A 15,961-nucleotide genomic window follows, 5' to 3' on the forward strand; every position below is an offset into this window, starting at 1 on the left:
TTACATATACATTTACATTTATTCATTTAGCAGAGGTTTTTATCCAAAGCGACTTACAATTGGGGAATACATCAAGCGATTCATCTTAAAGAGGCAAATAGACACAGGAATTGCTCATAATACCAAGTTTCAAGCATTGTTCAAATAAGTACAAGCTAGACAGGGAAAGATAATGAAAAGAGAAAAGTTTTTTTTTTTTTTAGGATGAAGTGGTGAGTTTTCAGCTGTCGTTTGAAAATGGTCAGGGAATCAGCATTCCGGATAGGGGTTGGAAGATCATTCCACCAGCCAGGAACGGTGAACGAAAATGTTCTGGAAAGTGATTTTGTGCCTCTCTGTGATGGCGTCGCTCACTAGTAGATCTCAGATTTCTGAAGGGAATGTAGATTCGTAGTAGTGAGTGGAAGGCAGGTGCTGAGCCTGTGGCTGTTCTATATGCAAGTATCAGTATCTTGAACTTGATGCGAGCCGTAACCGGCAGCCAGTGCAGGGAGTGGTTGAAATGAAAGAAAGAGCTGTGTGTCATCAGCAATGGTAGGAGAACCCATGTGCCTGTATGATGGGTCCCAGTGATGTAGTGTATATGGAGAAGAGGAGGGGTCCAAGAATTGATCCCTGAGGAATCCCAGTGACCAGTTGATGAACTTTGGATACCTCCCCACCCCAGGCCACCCTGAAAGACCTACCAGTGAGATAGGATTCTAACCAGCGAAGTGGAATCTCTGTGATGCCTAGTGATGAGGAGTGTGGACAGGAGGATCTGATGATTCACAGTGTCAAAAGTGACAGATCCAGCAAAATAAGAACTGATGATTTGGAAACAGCTTTTGCAATCCGCAAGGCTTCAGTGACTGACAGTAGCACAGTCTCAGTTGAATGGCCACTCCTGAAACCAGATTGGTTAGCATCCAGTTGATTGCTAAGATATAATGATACCTGGTTGAAAACGACTTTCAAGTTCAAGTGTTTTTGCTATGAATGGAAGGAGAGAGACAGGTCTGTAGCTATCTGTAAGTGAAGTGTTTAATGTAGGTTTTTTGAGCAGTGGGGTTACTCGAGCCTGCTTGAATGTAGTGGGGAAGGTGCCTGTGAGGAGAGATGTGTTGATGATGTGTGTGAGTGATGGTAAGAGTGTAGGAGAGATTGCTTGGAGAAGTGTGAGGGGATAGGGTCTAGTGGGCACGTTGTAGGTTGGCAGGAGAGGAGAAGTTTGGATACTTCTGCCTCAGTGAGAACTGACTACTGAACTGACAATTATAAATGATACATAGTGTTGTGGACCCAAGTCTCATTACTTCAAATTTTCTCTGCAAAGGTGGCACAGAAGCGCCTCCAAAGTGGCATTTAGGTTTCTTTGCACAGACTGTTTAATGCTGCGCAGAGGCAGCATAAAATTCATTTACACAGCAAATTGTACTGCTTGGTATTAGGGGCTGAGGTAGTGGCTCTGAGCAGGCATAATTTAGTTTGCCTTTTATGCGACATTATGTCTTTACACTGAATTTTAAACAGCCACAGAGCACCCTTAACATTTACATTGCAAAGATGGCATAGAAGTACTTCTAAAGTGGCATTTAGGCGTCTTTACGCCAGTGTAAATTAGGCGCTAGACTCATCAAAAAAAGCACATAGCCCCTGATATTTTATGATCTCAATAACACGTTTCAGAACATTTTGAATAAGAAAAAAAAAACTTACACGTCAGTCGTACAGTGCCATGACTTCGAAATGTCACATGACATGCTTGATGCATCACCATGGAAATAGGAATGTAAACGCTGATTTTTTTATTTTTGAAATTTGATTTTCTAATCTATAAAATAAATAACTTCGTATGGCAACACATCAAGCGTGTCACATGACAATTTGCAGTTACTGCGCTGTGCATAACAGGTAATTCACAGGATATGAATGTGATTTTAAACCCATCTCTACTTTCTTCATTCTTTTAAAAATAATCACTGTGTCTACTAAAACACTCATTAACATTTTAGCTGATGAATTCAAAGATAAAAAGTCATTTGTCTTGAAAATAAAAGCAGGCTTTGTGAATTCAGCATATTGCTAGTGGGAGAGAATTCTTGTCTTCATTTTTATTCTTTATTGAAACTGAAGTATGTTAACAAATCCACCCTGTTCAAATCAACTGCTGTCAAACCAGAATAAAGAAAGTACTGTACTCTGTGCTTGATTTTTATACAATGTATGTATTGAGTTTTAAAATACAGGTCAAACTGAGGTGATGGCATGTCAGATAAAATACTCAAATAAGGAAAAGTTTGAATATATATCACTTGCAGTGAAAATCCAAACAATAATGTGGTCTTAAAAAATATTACTTTTTTGATTGTTTATAAAATACATTAAATAAATATGAGTCATCTTATAATGCCCAGTGAAAAATAGTAAAAGGATGTGAAGTAGCAACACAAATAAATACCGAAAACACTAGGTTTTACAGTGAATTTATGGCACACTTTACTGCATTTTTAACAAGGTTTTTTCACTATGTAAGCATAATATGCATGTGTTTTTTGGACAACAACAGCATTATCTTTTAACAACAGTTTGTCCATCATGTTACAAAGTGTGTTGGGTAAGCAAGCACTGTTAATCAAGCATAACATTAATGCATTTCAAATGAATGTGGAACTTTCCAGTCTCAGTTGAATGGCCACTCCTGAAACCAGATTGGTTAGCATCCAGTTGATTGCTAAGATATAATGATACCTGGTTGAAAACGACTTTCAAGTTCAAGTGTTTTTGCTATGAATGGAAGGAGAGAGACAGGTCTGTAGCTATCTATAAGTGAAGTGTATAATGTAGGTTTTTTGAGCAGTGGGGTTACTCGAGCCTGCTTGAATGTAGTGGGGAAGGTGCCTGTGAGGAGAGATGTGTTGATGATGTGTGTGAGTGATGGTAAGAGTGTAGGAGAGATTGCTTGGAGAAGTGTGAGGGGATAGGGTCTAGTGGGCACGTTGTAGGTTGGCAGGAGAGGAGAAGTTTGGATACTTCTGCCTCAGTGAGAACTGACTACTGAACTGACAATTATAAATGATACATAGTGTTGTGGACCCAAGTCTCATTACTTCAAATTTTCTCTGCAAAGGTGGCACAGAAGCGCCTCCAAAGTGGCATTTAGGTTTCTTTGCACAGACTGTTTAATGCTGCGCAGAGGCAGCATAAAATTCATTTACACAGCAAATTGTACTGCTTGGTATTAGGGGCTGAGGTAGTGGCTCTGAGCAGGCATAATTTAGTTTGCCTTTTATGCGACATTATGTCTTTACACTGAATTTTAAACAGCCACAGAGCACCCTTAACATTTACATTGCAAAGATGGCATAGAAGTACTTCTAAAGTGGCATTTAGGCGTCTTTACGCCAGTGTAAATTAGGCGCTAGACTCATCAAAAAAAGCACATAGCCCCTGATATTTTATGATCTCAATAACACGTTTCAGAACATTTTGAATAAGAAAAAAAAAACTTACACGTCAGTCGTACAGTGCCATGACTTCGAAATGTCACATGACATGCTTGATGCATCACCATGGAAATAGGAATGTAAACGCTGATTTTTTTATTTTTGAAATTTGATTTTCTAATCTATAAAATAAATAACTTCGTATGGCAACACATCAAGCGTGTCACATGACAATTTGCAGTTACTGCGCTGTGCATAACAGGTAATTCACAGGATATGAATGTGATTTTAAACCCATCTCTACTTTCTTCATTCTTTTAAAAATAATCACTGTGTCTACTAAAACACTCATTAACATTTTAGCTGATGAATTCAAAGATAAAAAGTCATTTGTCTTGAAAATAAAAGCAGGCTTTGTGAATTCAGCATATTGCTAGTGGGAGAGAATTCTTGTCTTCATTTTTATTCTTTATTGAAACTGAAGTATGTTAACAAATCCACCCTGTTCAAATCAACTGCTGTCAAACCAGAATAAAGAAAGTACTGTACTCTGTGCTTGATTTTTATACAATGTATGTATTGAGTTTTAAAATACAGGTCAAACTGAGGTGATGGCATGTCAGATAAAATACTCAAATAAGGAAAAGTTTGAATATATATCACTTGCAGTGAAAATCCAAACAATAATGTGGTCTTAAAAAATATTACTTTTTTGATTGTTTATAAAATACATTAAATAAATATGAGTCATCTTATAATGCCCAGTGAAAAATAGTAAAAGGATGTGAAGTAGCAACACAAATAAATACCGAAAACACTAGGTTTTACAGTGAATTTATGGCACACTTTACTGCATTTTTAACAAGGTTTTTTCACTATGTAAGCATAATATGCATGTGTTTTTTGGACAACAACAGCATTATCTTTTAACAACAGTTTGTCCATCATGTTACAAAGTGTGTTGGGTAAGCAAGCACTGTTAATCAAGCATAACATTAATGCATTTCAAATGAATGTGGAACTTTCAATGATGACTTTCAATGAACTTTTCAATGATGCATTTATCCACAGATAAGTATCTGCTGGTTGTTTGTCAATAATATTATATTTCAATCATGATTAATTCAAAACTTTTTTTGTGGGGGGAACTGCTTCCTTGTAGCACTTAACATGAAATCCTCAATTTCCTTATTCCAGTAATTTTCCACTAAAACCAGTTTATCCGCATCTAATGATACATTATCTCCAAAGATCACTCATTTTAACACATCCACCCACATCTGTCTGTATTTCTGTTTTGTTTAAGAAAGTAACTTAGTTTCAAAGATGCCAGAACCTGTTGAGCGAAGGGTCAATTTCCACGGTTGGCATACTGTCAATAGCTTGTATCTTGTCAAATGCAGCATTTCTGAAGTCATAAATATGGACCAAATGGCATTTTAAATCAAAAGGAAAGTACAAACGTAAATCTTAATCAAGAATCTTAAAATATTACTTTAATATGAATAATTCCATTAAATAATTAATTGGACAATGTTTGACCAATAACTTCACAAAGAATTTATGCTTAACTGCGAAATGGATTGCTGTGGAACAACTTAATTGATTGATAACCCTTATATTATATACCCTTACTGATTTTGTGATAGATAAGTAACACTTCCATTCCTGATCACTCATTGTTGTTAGTATTGCACCCTTTGTTGTATCTCAAGTGGCCTGGGCAGGAATGTAGGCAATGCTGTAATGAATAAGTCTGACATTGTTCTTTGTTTTGCCTAAGATACATTTGAGCTTAAAAAAATCAAATCAAACTATAACACAATACTGGATAAACTGATTTGCTGTGAACCAAAAGAGTCACACCCAGAGTTATTTCGGTTTCCAAATGTAATAAATCTCAGTTATGGGATGGACTAATATTTGGTTGCTTGGCAACGGGGAATTCTTGACATTTGAAAACCTAGCCTTACTAATTTGTCTAAATCATACATGAATATCTGAAGAGGAATAGGCAGAGTTATAAGATAATTAATCGTTCTATCATTCTCTCAGAAGAATAACCGTTGTCAACTTCTGTACATAAATGTACAACCAAAACTATGGGAAGGAAAGCAAAGAAAAAACACCTGCATACACAGCCAAGTAAACACCACCAGAAAATAAAAACTCCTTGAGCTGGAACATTCTGTCAGGTTGACGTCGCTTCTTTTAAATCAGGCGTTGTTGAAATATTTTAAAGACAATATGTGAAAGACATTTTTGGGGGAATGTCAAAATTAACATAGCTGAGTGACAGCTGATTTTATTAGCCGGTGTGACATTAATATTCACAAGCTTCGGCAACATTCCTTGACAAGTGCAAAAACCTCATGCTACATTGACAAAGAGAAAATATTTTCACATCATTCAAACCTTAACAAATGACAAAGGATATTGGCAGGGTATACTGTATGTGACAATACAGTATGTGATCAAGTAGGCGTAACAAGAACAAATCCATATGACTTACTTTCATCTTGTGTTTTGCTCCACAGAACTATTTTAATTTTTGGATGAACTGTTCCTTTCATTATAATCTGGTTTTCTCAAACTAAGTTCAATGCACTTTTTTTTTAATGCATTACAGAACTGGTTTACGTAGGTGAAAACTATTTTAATTAACAATATATTTTATTATCTCTCTGACCTACTTCGGCTCACAATTTACTGTATTGTTATACTTTATTCTAATGTTCTTCATCAGTTCATCTGCTTTTAAAAGCTATTAGGGAAAAATCCAGTTTGATAAGGTTTTTTTTATGTCAGTGAGGACAACACTGTCCTTCAAGCATATCAGTTCCTCATACCCCAAAAATAGTGGTCATGCACATGCAAATATACATGCAAACCTGTGCAATTCTGCATGTTTACTTTTAAGTAATTCTCTTGTTTATCATATCAGAAGATCATCAGAATGACCTTGTTGAACCTTATTCATTTATCACTTTCTCGCAGTCACTGTATACCAATAAAAGTGTCTTGCGTACAAAGAAAGTATTGGCTTACTAAGTCAAAAAAAGCGGTTATGAAAAAAGTTAATAAATCTAGTATAAGCTTTCAGCCTTCCCAGAAATAACAGCAGATTTCACAATAGAAACAGCAAATAAATCAAGCCTAACTGGTCTCAGAACCTGTCGCCAACACACCAGATTTGAAAACAACAAGGCTGGATTCCTTGTAAAGTCACGTGAAAAATTCTTACAAGTGCAATACCTTCAAACTGTCACTTATTTTAACCTGTCATAGGCTTTCTCTCATTTGTGTTTCTGTGGCTCTTCCACCTAAATAAACCAGTTCAGTGTTAGAAATTTTGTACTAGAGCACAAACTATGAAAACAGTAAAACTGCCTCTATGGAGGTAAACTTTATAATTCAAACATCTCCAATGGCCTCTCCATATTAAGCAAATACATAAGACAATATATAATGTGCACTAATGAAACAGAAGGTCATAATATCCTGCACTCATTTTAGTATGGGACACTAAATTATCTACCAAGATAACTAATCTTAACACATCCACCCATATTTGTTAATGTTTCTCTTCTGTACAAGAATGTAACTTGGTTTTGACATTTGAAATCAAAAGGACAGTTTAAAAGTAAATCTCTAGGGGTGTAAATTTAATTTGATTCCTTCTAACGCAACAGAAATCATCTTAAAATATGACCTTTATGTGATTTTATTATTTTTAATTCCATTATATAATCAATTAAGATGGACGGTATTTGAACATTCACAAGTTTAATTGCAAAATGTACTGCTATGGAACGACTGATAATGCTTATATTGTATAACTCTACTGATTTTGTGTTATATAAGTAACACTCCCATTCCTGATCACTCATTCTTTGTTGTATTTCAAGTGGCCTATATGCTCAGGAATGTAGGCAATGCTATGCTGAATAAGTCTGTCATTGTTCTTTGTTTTGCCTTAGATTCATTTGAGGAAGATTCCTTATGAATGCAGTTTAAAGAGTTGCTGAATCAAATTCACAAACTGACAAGCAACAAATAGTGAGTGAACTGATTTTTTTTTTTAACCAAGAGACCATCTGTTTCTTATTTCTTTTTAAATATAATAAATCTCAATTATGGGATGGATGCTTAGTTGCCTAGACAAGTTAGCCTTGCTAATTTGTGTAATACAGTTTCACAAGTTCATATAAAAAAAAATAAAACCAGAATTACAAGGCAACTATTCATTCTGTCATTCCAAGTATAACCAAAACTATGAGGAAAAAAGCAAAGGGGAAAAAGCAATAGAAATACACAGACACAGCCAAGTACACACCCCCAGAAACTGAAAGAATAAATTTTATCCAATGCTACTTTAAGGTTGTGGTTAAGAAAACCAGTCTTATTATGGGAACAGTACTGGTCTGGGATCCCATCTCTGTTTTAGAATTAGGCCTGGACTGGCATCTTTAAGAGTAAGTTCATCTATGACTGCAGCAAACACACGCAGCATATCAGACATGTCAAAAAAGGAGTTTTGTTTTTCGGTCCCTACAATAACGAAATCTGCAAAGACACTGCTATGATTTTTATTTTTTTTGGTTCCGTATAGACATACCAGTGGCTGCACGACAGTTTTTAGGTCAATTGTAGTTCAAACCATTCTGTATTAGAGCTGTCAAATAAACCTAGAAAAATAACACATTAAATGATAGATAGATAGATAGATAGATAGATAGATCTATTTAGATTTTTAACCATTTATGATACTGCTGAAGTGATTTTTTGAAGTGATCTTGTGCATTCTAGGAACTCTGGTACTCACTCATGTCATAGAAATGCTGCCAGAAAGCTTCCATCCAGTTATGCGTGTCTTCAGATGTGTGCGTGACAATTGTGTATGTGGTCTCATCACAACTCTGGTTTGTTATGGTGATACTGTGAGTATGTAGAGCCGGATCTCTCTCTGTGGCACGCACACGGGTCTCCTAAAGCAAGTATGCAATTGGTTTTAAGACCAGGTGTAAATAACAATTACAACTGCACAACAATTCATAGTTTGTAGCACGTGGGATATATGTAATAAACAACTTCCAAAAGCATGTATGCTGTAACACTGGATTTTAAACCACATGCAGCATATCCTCTTACTGGAAAACCTCACATAACACAAATATGATCAAAGACAACTTGGCCCTCTGTTGACTACAAGATGCAACTACAACTGTTCGATAAGACAATACTCCTCACCTTATTAATGGGAATAGTGAACAGTGGTGTCTCTAAAGAATCTGTATCATCTTCCTGCTGGTAACATTTTAAATCTGACCCACTCAGAACACCGTAGACGTCTCTCCAGTCCTCAGGATTGCTCTGGGTACAAAAATATGTGGAAGATGACTGAATAGGTATTTGGGAAATATTGATTATTTATTTTTATTCACAATAATACATTATATTCACAAACCCGAATTCTGAGTTTTCCACACATAACAACTTGAGTCATACAAAGAGGTTGGGCCACGAGGCGACAGCATATGTTACCATAGAGCGGCAACCAGAACGAAGAGCCCTCTAAAATACAGGTGAGAACAAATAAAAGCAAAGTGGAAATGAATCAGAAACAAACATGCTATCATGTGCATAGAAATACGGTGGCTTTTGAGTTAACACATTTTGAAAAATCCAAAAACTTTGTTTATTCCCATAATGAAAATGTTGAATTTAGAATCCCAGACATTGAATTCCATCTTAATTTTCTCAGACCTTTGGACTCGATATGTAAACACAAACTCGCTAGCATACAATAGGCTCTGTTTAAAAAATTGGGAAAAAGTCCTGAATAAAGAGTTTTCTTACCCGTGTCTGATATTGTCAGGTCATGTGTTCGGAAAGAGTTCTGTACGTGACACAGGGTCAGAGATGTGTGGGCCAGGAGGTGATATTTAGGGCCCCTAAGGACAAGAGGTGATATTGAGGGCCTCTGTGAGCACATTTACATTGTACAAAGAAAGTTTTGATGAAACTGCTTTTAGAACATTTAGAACTGACATTAATGCTTTTTTTTTTTTTTAGTTGAAGTACAAAAAAAAAAAATAGCGAGAATGAAACATTGATGCATTTTTAATAAAATGAAAACTTACAATGGAGAAAAAAATGCTCAGGTCATATTTCATCCCAAAATTCTAATATTTTACAAGAAAATACTATATTTAATATTAATACTATATTTTTGAACCATTAAGATTTTAAAAGTTTTTTACTCTATTTTCATGACACCCGTCCACCCAAATTCTAACTGGATTTAGATGTTTTATAATGGAGTTTGTTTGTAATTCATTTTAGGGTCAGTAATGATTCTGTAATGTAATAGTGAAAACTATGCTCTCTCAATAGATATTTTGTTATTGTTATTAAAATTGCGAAAGAATACAGGCAGTAAAATAAATGAAACTATAATGTATAATTGCTTTACAATTTAAAATAATTAAATAATAAGAATGAAAAGATACATTATTTTAAGTGGTGCTTTATTCTCATGAACATAATGACACGGCATATAATTCTTTAAGATAAATAATAGAAAAAAAATCCCCTTGAAATATGAAACATGCTTTTAACTATGAAAAATGACCCAGACATGTTTTTGACAGGCTTCATGAGATTCACCCTAAAAATATGTCATTGGTTTCGACTTTTCTCGCCATCCATCTCTTTAATTTTCTCTGCTGTGCTTTTCTGGCCTTAAGAAAATAAGCAGTCAAGGTGTGTCTGTCTGTACTGACAGTCACTATGGATGCGTTTGTTTCTGTTTGTGAACTAGTTTTGGCAAACATAGCTGAAGTGTGAGACCTTTTCAGCATTTAACACTCTCCCAGTGTCATGTATCTGTTTGTACAACGCTTTGGTATGTGGAATAGTATATATTTTATGCAATGACATATATACTGCTCCCTCACCGTACAGACAGAGCAGGCAGCAGAACCGGTGATTCTCCTCCGGGTGATCCGGCTCCGCTGCTGTGGGAACTGCAGGAAGCTGCTGTCTCTAAAGTTGCCATGAACTTCTTACTGGAGGCACTTCCCAGCCGGCTCAGCCTCAGAGTGGAGAAGCCCATGCTGAATTCCTCCTCCACACAGCAGCTGTAGAGCTCCACCCGCAGGTCAAAGCCTGGAGGTACGTCAGTGCTATGAAGACAGGATATATGGAAAGTGGAATTAAAAAAGAGCTTTATTATTTTACATTAGTTACAGAGATTTTAAAAATAAAATATTTAAAATGTATACACTACTGTTCAAAAGTATGTTTTTTTCAATGTTTCTGAAAACAGTCTCTCATGCTCACCAAGGCTGCATTTATTTGATCAAAAAACTATATTGTGTGTGTACAGTGTGTGTGTGTGTGTATACATACACACACACACACACACAAAACCAGTCAAAAGTTTTTGAACAGTAAGATTTTTAATGTTAAAACATTAAATTCTCTTCTGCTCACCAAGCCTGCATTTATTTGACCCAAAATACAGCAAAAGCAGAAATATTGTGAAATATTTTACTATTTAAAAGAACTGCTTTCTATTTGAGTATATATTAAAATGTAATTTTTTCCTTTGATATCAAAGCTGAATTTTCAGCATCATTACTCCAGTCTTCATAGTCACACGATCCTTCAGAAATCATTCTAATATGCTGATATGCTGTTCAAGAAATTTTTTTAAAATTATTATTATCAATATTTAAAACAGTTGAGTGCATTTTTCAGGATTCTTTGATGAACAGAAAGATCCAAAGATCAGCATTTATCTGAAATGAAAAGCTTTTGTAACATTATACTATTCAAAAGCTTGGAGTCAGTATATATATATGTTTTATATATTTTTTGGATAAATTCTAGTAATTAATACTTTTATTTAGCAAGGATGCTTTAAATTGATCAAAAGTCATAAAGACATTTATAATGTTACAACATATTTCCATTTCAGATAAATGCTCTTCTTCTGAACTTTCTATTCATTAAAGAAACCTGAAAAAAATTCTACTCAGCTGTTTTCAACATAATAATAATAATAATAAATGTTTTTTGAGCAACAAATCAGAATATCAGAATGATTTCTGAAGGATGATGTGACTGGAGTAATGCTGCTAAAAATTCAGCTTTGAAATCACATTTAAAAAAATAGTAAAAGTCTTTAAAGGGGTCATATGATGCGATTTCCATTTTTCCTTTCTCTTTGGAGTGTTACAAGCTCTTGGTGCATAAAGAAGATCTGTAAAGTTGCAAAGACTAAAGTCTCAAATCCAAAGAGTTATTCTTTATAAAAGTTAAGAGTCAGCCACACCTACCTAAAACGGCTCGTTCTAACACGCCCCAACATACCTACGTCGCTCTGTGGGAAGATTTGCATAACGCCGGCCAAATGTTCACGCAAAGAAAGAAGGCTTATTCTCGCTGTAGTTTTGTTGTTGCCGCTGCCGCCATGTCGTGAAGACGCTGTGTGCTTCGTTGTGAAAGCGAAACTACTTTGTTTGGTCTTCCAAAAGAGGACGATATCTGCTTCGTCATGCCTGGAGCTGATCCGTGCTGGTCGCTGAGGAAATACTACAACTTTTCGCTGTCGATCGCCGGATCGGCTTTTAACCGTGGACGAAGTGGAGTCAAGCCCGGAGTCGTCACATGTCCTTCCGTAGTGCTTGTTGTTTGTCACAGCATCACACACAGCGGGCTAGAGTGAGCGGAGGCCGGTGGGATAGAGTGAGCGGAGGCCGGCGGTCTAGAGTGAGCGGAGGCCAGCGGCTAAAGTAAGCTGAGGCCGGCGGGCAGAGTGAGCGGAGGCCGGCGGCCTTGCGGCAACCACATGTGACGACCCCGGGCTGGACTCCGCTTCGTCCACGGTGAAAGCCGATCCGGCGATCCACAGCGCAAAGTTGATGTATTTCCTCAGCGACCAGCACGGATCAGCTCTAGGCATGACGAAGCGGATATCGTCCTCTTTTGGAAGACCAAACAAAGTAGTTTCGCTTTCACAACGAAAAACACAGCGGCCAAGCGTGAGCGGAAGCCCCGGCTTAGCGTGAGCTGAGGCCGGGCAAGAGTGAGCTGAGGCGGCGGGATCGAGAACGGCGGTCCCGGCGGATCCGACGAAGGAGATGTGAAAACGGTGAAAGCCGATCCGGTGATCCACAGCACTAAATTGATGTATTCCCTCAGCGACCAGCACTTTCGCTTTCACAACGAAACACACAGAACACAAACACACTTTACTTAAACAAATTTAAGTAATCAACCACTATAACTAATGAATATGACATGATGAGATATTGACTAAATTTTAAATTGAAATATTTAAAAACTCTAATTTGTAGACCATTTTGGAGAGGACCATTTCCATTTTGTCCATGAATATCAGAGGGATAAAAGAAAGTAAATGAAGAATATCTTACAATATCACTGGTTCATCGAAACACATGTCTGTGAGCGTCCTGTCCACTATTACGAGATCCGTATCGTGAATCTCTGTCCCCACCTGCAGCAAACAGAACACGGCACACCGGTGTAGCTCTGAACAGAGAAAAGAGGTACAGAAAAGGAGAAAATCAGTGAAAATCTGACTGATTTTGTGGTCATACAGATTCTCAGTCAAACTCACCTCCTTTGTTTTTAAAATACTCTGAATCTTTCCACATGAGAGGAATGCGGATATCTGAGGATAAGTCAAGAAAATAGAAAAATAAAAACAGTAACAAATCAAAGCAAATAAATAAGATATAGTATAGTGATATAGTAAGTTGTTGCATTAGTCTCTGTGCGTGTAACCTCACCTGAAATGGCTACTTTTCCAGTACAAGGTAATCGCTTATCAACAGACTCACCATCAGATGACCTAAAAACATTCAATCAATGGATCAGCGGCTCTGTTCCAGACACAGTGAGCTGCCTACAAAGGCAACATTTTAAGTGCACTTACAACAAAACAACTTCAACAGTTGGGCATCATAATTCTGTTATACTTTTATTGTTTGTTTCTATTATTCTGTTATTTTTTTATTGATATTTTTTATTTAATTTATATCTAAATAAAATGTTACTATTTTTCACGCTATATACTGTACGTGTACTATTTTTATTTTGGACTTTTCATAATTGCAAGATATAAAGTCAGAACTGTGAGATATAAAGTCATAACTGCAAGATCACAAAATCACAATTCTGAGAAAGAAAGTAGTCAGAATAGCGAGATGTTAACTTGCAATTGCAATACATAAACTTACAATTCTGAGAAGAAAAGTTGGAATTATGAGATATAAACTTGGAATTGTGAGGGGAAAAAGTCAAAATTGTGAGATAAATAGTTGCAATTACCTTTTTAACTTTTTATTCCATAGTAGAAACAAAAAACAGAATTACGAGAAAAAAGTCCGAATTCTGAGTTCATATCTCACAATTTTAAGTTTATATTTCGCAATTCTATTTTTTTTTTTCAATCCCATGGTGGAAATGAGCTTAATATATGGAAATCATTGGTGAGTTGAGAAAGTTTGTTTTAAGGAGATACTGAGTTGCTATTTACAGAACTCCATTGCTATCTATTCAGTCCAACTCATTATACATCTATACACCAACTCAGTGACTCGATGATCTACCTCCGTCCTGCTCTCAGCATGGCCTGGGCTTCCTTCATGCGCTGCAGCTGGGTCATGAGGGCCAGTATGCGGCTGTTGGATGTGAGGAGAGTCTTGGAAGCTTCCAGAGCCTGATCTCTCTGAGAACACGCAGCTAAAAGCTTACTGGCCCCTTCTCTGATCCTCACCTCTCTCTCGATCCGTCTCTGAACCTCACAGTCCTGCAGAGAGATGAAGAAAGAGCAGTCATATCCTCAGGCTCAGACGATACACCCAGAACCATTCACCCAGAGCCGATCCTCCCTATACGCAAAATACGCAAGCTGCGTAGGGCCCCCTTGCTCACAGATGATTTAATTTTAGTTTCGTTTTTGAATTTGGCCAGCAGTTATGAAAACATGAATGATCATTTCTTTTAATGCGGTGCGCTGTCGCCGAGCCGCGGAAGAGACACTGTTTCTAAAGCGCTTTCCGCGAGCGCGATTCGAGACGAAGTGAAACACGGACAAATGTGTTTCATTCATTCGTTCATAACCACTCATATATATATATATATATATATATGCATGAGCCCCATAAATACATGCGGAAATGCAATTAATTACCTGCGACGCGTAGAAATCAATCTAGTGATAAAAGCAAAGAGTGTATGAAGAATCTTGACAATTTGTAGTTCTCGATAACAAAACGAAAAGTCAAATGGGTTTGATTTCGCTCTTCAGATCGAAAGCAAAACAAGTGAAGGAAACAAGCTCTTGGGTGGAAATCCCCAGTGTGCGTGTGTGTGAGTGTGTGTTGTGCGCTTACTTCGTGTTTACACATCCTACTACGGCCAGGGTTTGGATAAGTAATATTAACGACGTAGCCGAGACGTTCGCAAGCTGATTGGCTGGCATACAGACAACTTCATAAGAGGGCGTGTAGATATAATAAACGTAGGAGGTAGTCAAGGAAAGAACGCCGTCACGGGGAAGGCTTAGCTCATGAATATTAATTACGTTAATTAATTACGCACTGATTGGCTGAGCGGCAGAAAGGTGGGTGGCCGTCAACGAAGGACTCTTTCTATATTTGAGTAGTTTTAAGAATTAGTTTTCTTTTCCAAATGTAACTTGATTGCCTAATACAAATAACACAAATCCATATGTATTACCCCACCCAAAAATATATACATATGATATTGCTCGTAAATATTACGAAAACATAAAATCCAATGCTTTGTTGCTATATTATTGTATATTGTAATTATTTTTATGAACATCACTTGTACCTTATTTTATTATTTTTCCCTTTAACAGCTTTGTTTATTTCGCAATACTACATGTAAAACAACAAAATACTTTGAAATCCACATTTACCGGACGCTCAAGGGAGTTCAACCCGAGCAACGTCTCTGGACCTACTAAATATTTATAAGCTGAGCTTTTGCCATAGTAGTTTTTGCGCTGGTCTGCTCATTGGCTGCAGGCTGAAATGCGAAAGTCGATTTCATTTTCACTTCCTCGTTGTTTCGTTATTGCTTCTTAAAGGCGAAGCAGGCAGAAAGAAACTTAAATTGCAACATGCAAATATGATATCGCACTTTAGTGTTGTTATGTGTGAATAGAAAATTGTTGTCCAAGAGTTTCATGTTTCTGAGACTTCATTTACGCTATATCACATATATGTATATGCAACATTGCATTCATCTTTTGCATGTTTTTATTTAGTGCTCTACTGTTGTGCATATAATACTTCTGTCCATGACTGTAGCTGGTATGACATTTCCAGAAAGATCTTGAGCTGTAGAGATGAGAGAAGCAATGCAAGTTGTTAAAAGCATTCTAGCTGTGCAATTCTATCCTCATTGTGTCTTTACACACACACACACACAGAGAGAGAGAGAGAGAGAGAGAGAGAGAGAGAGAGAAGTAG

General features: G+C 36.7%; 1 protein-coding gene across 1 annotated transcript in view; it reads right to left on the reverse strand.

The window, feature by feature from the left end:
• rtknb (rhotekin b) overlaps positions 1-15,961 on the reverse strand; it is a 29,760-nt gene that overhangs the window by 9,192 nt on the left and 4,607 nt on the right. Inside the window, exons 3-11 of the mRNA XM_016551842.1 lie at positions 14,069-14,268; positions 13,247-13,308; positions 13,075-13,128; positions 12,869-12,986; positions 10,385-10,612; positions 9,285-9,379; positions 8,893-8,999; positions 8,676-8,798; positions 8,251-8,413 (exon numbers count right to left, since the gene is read on the reverse strand). Coding sequence (XP_016407328.1) covers positions 8,251-8,413; positions 8,676-8,798; positions 8,893-8,999; positions 9,285-9,379; positions 10,385-10,612; positions 12,869-12,986; positions 13,075-13,128; positions 13,247-13,308; positions 14,069-14,268 — 1,150 coding nt within the window. The remainder of the gene's footprint in view (positions 1-8,250; positions 8,414-8,675; positions 8,799-8,892; positions 9,000-9,284; positions 9,380-10,384; positions 10,613-12,868; positions 12,987-13,074; positions 13,129-13,246; positions 13,309-14,068; positions 14,269-15,961) is intronic.

Source organism: Sinocyclocheilus rhinocerous, unplaced genomic scaffold, assembly GCF_001515625.1.
Source record: "Sinocyclocheilus rhinocerous isolate Xijiao unplaced genomic scaffold, SAMN03320098_v1.1 scaffold585, whole genome shotgun sequence".
Classification (NCBI taxonomy): Eukaryota; Metazoa; Chordata; class Actinopteri; order Cypriniformes; family Cyprinidae; genus Sinocyclocheilus; species Sinocyclocheilus rhinocerous.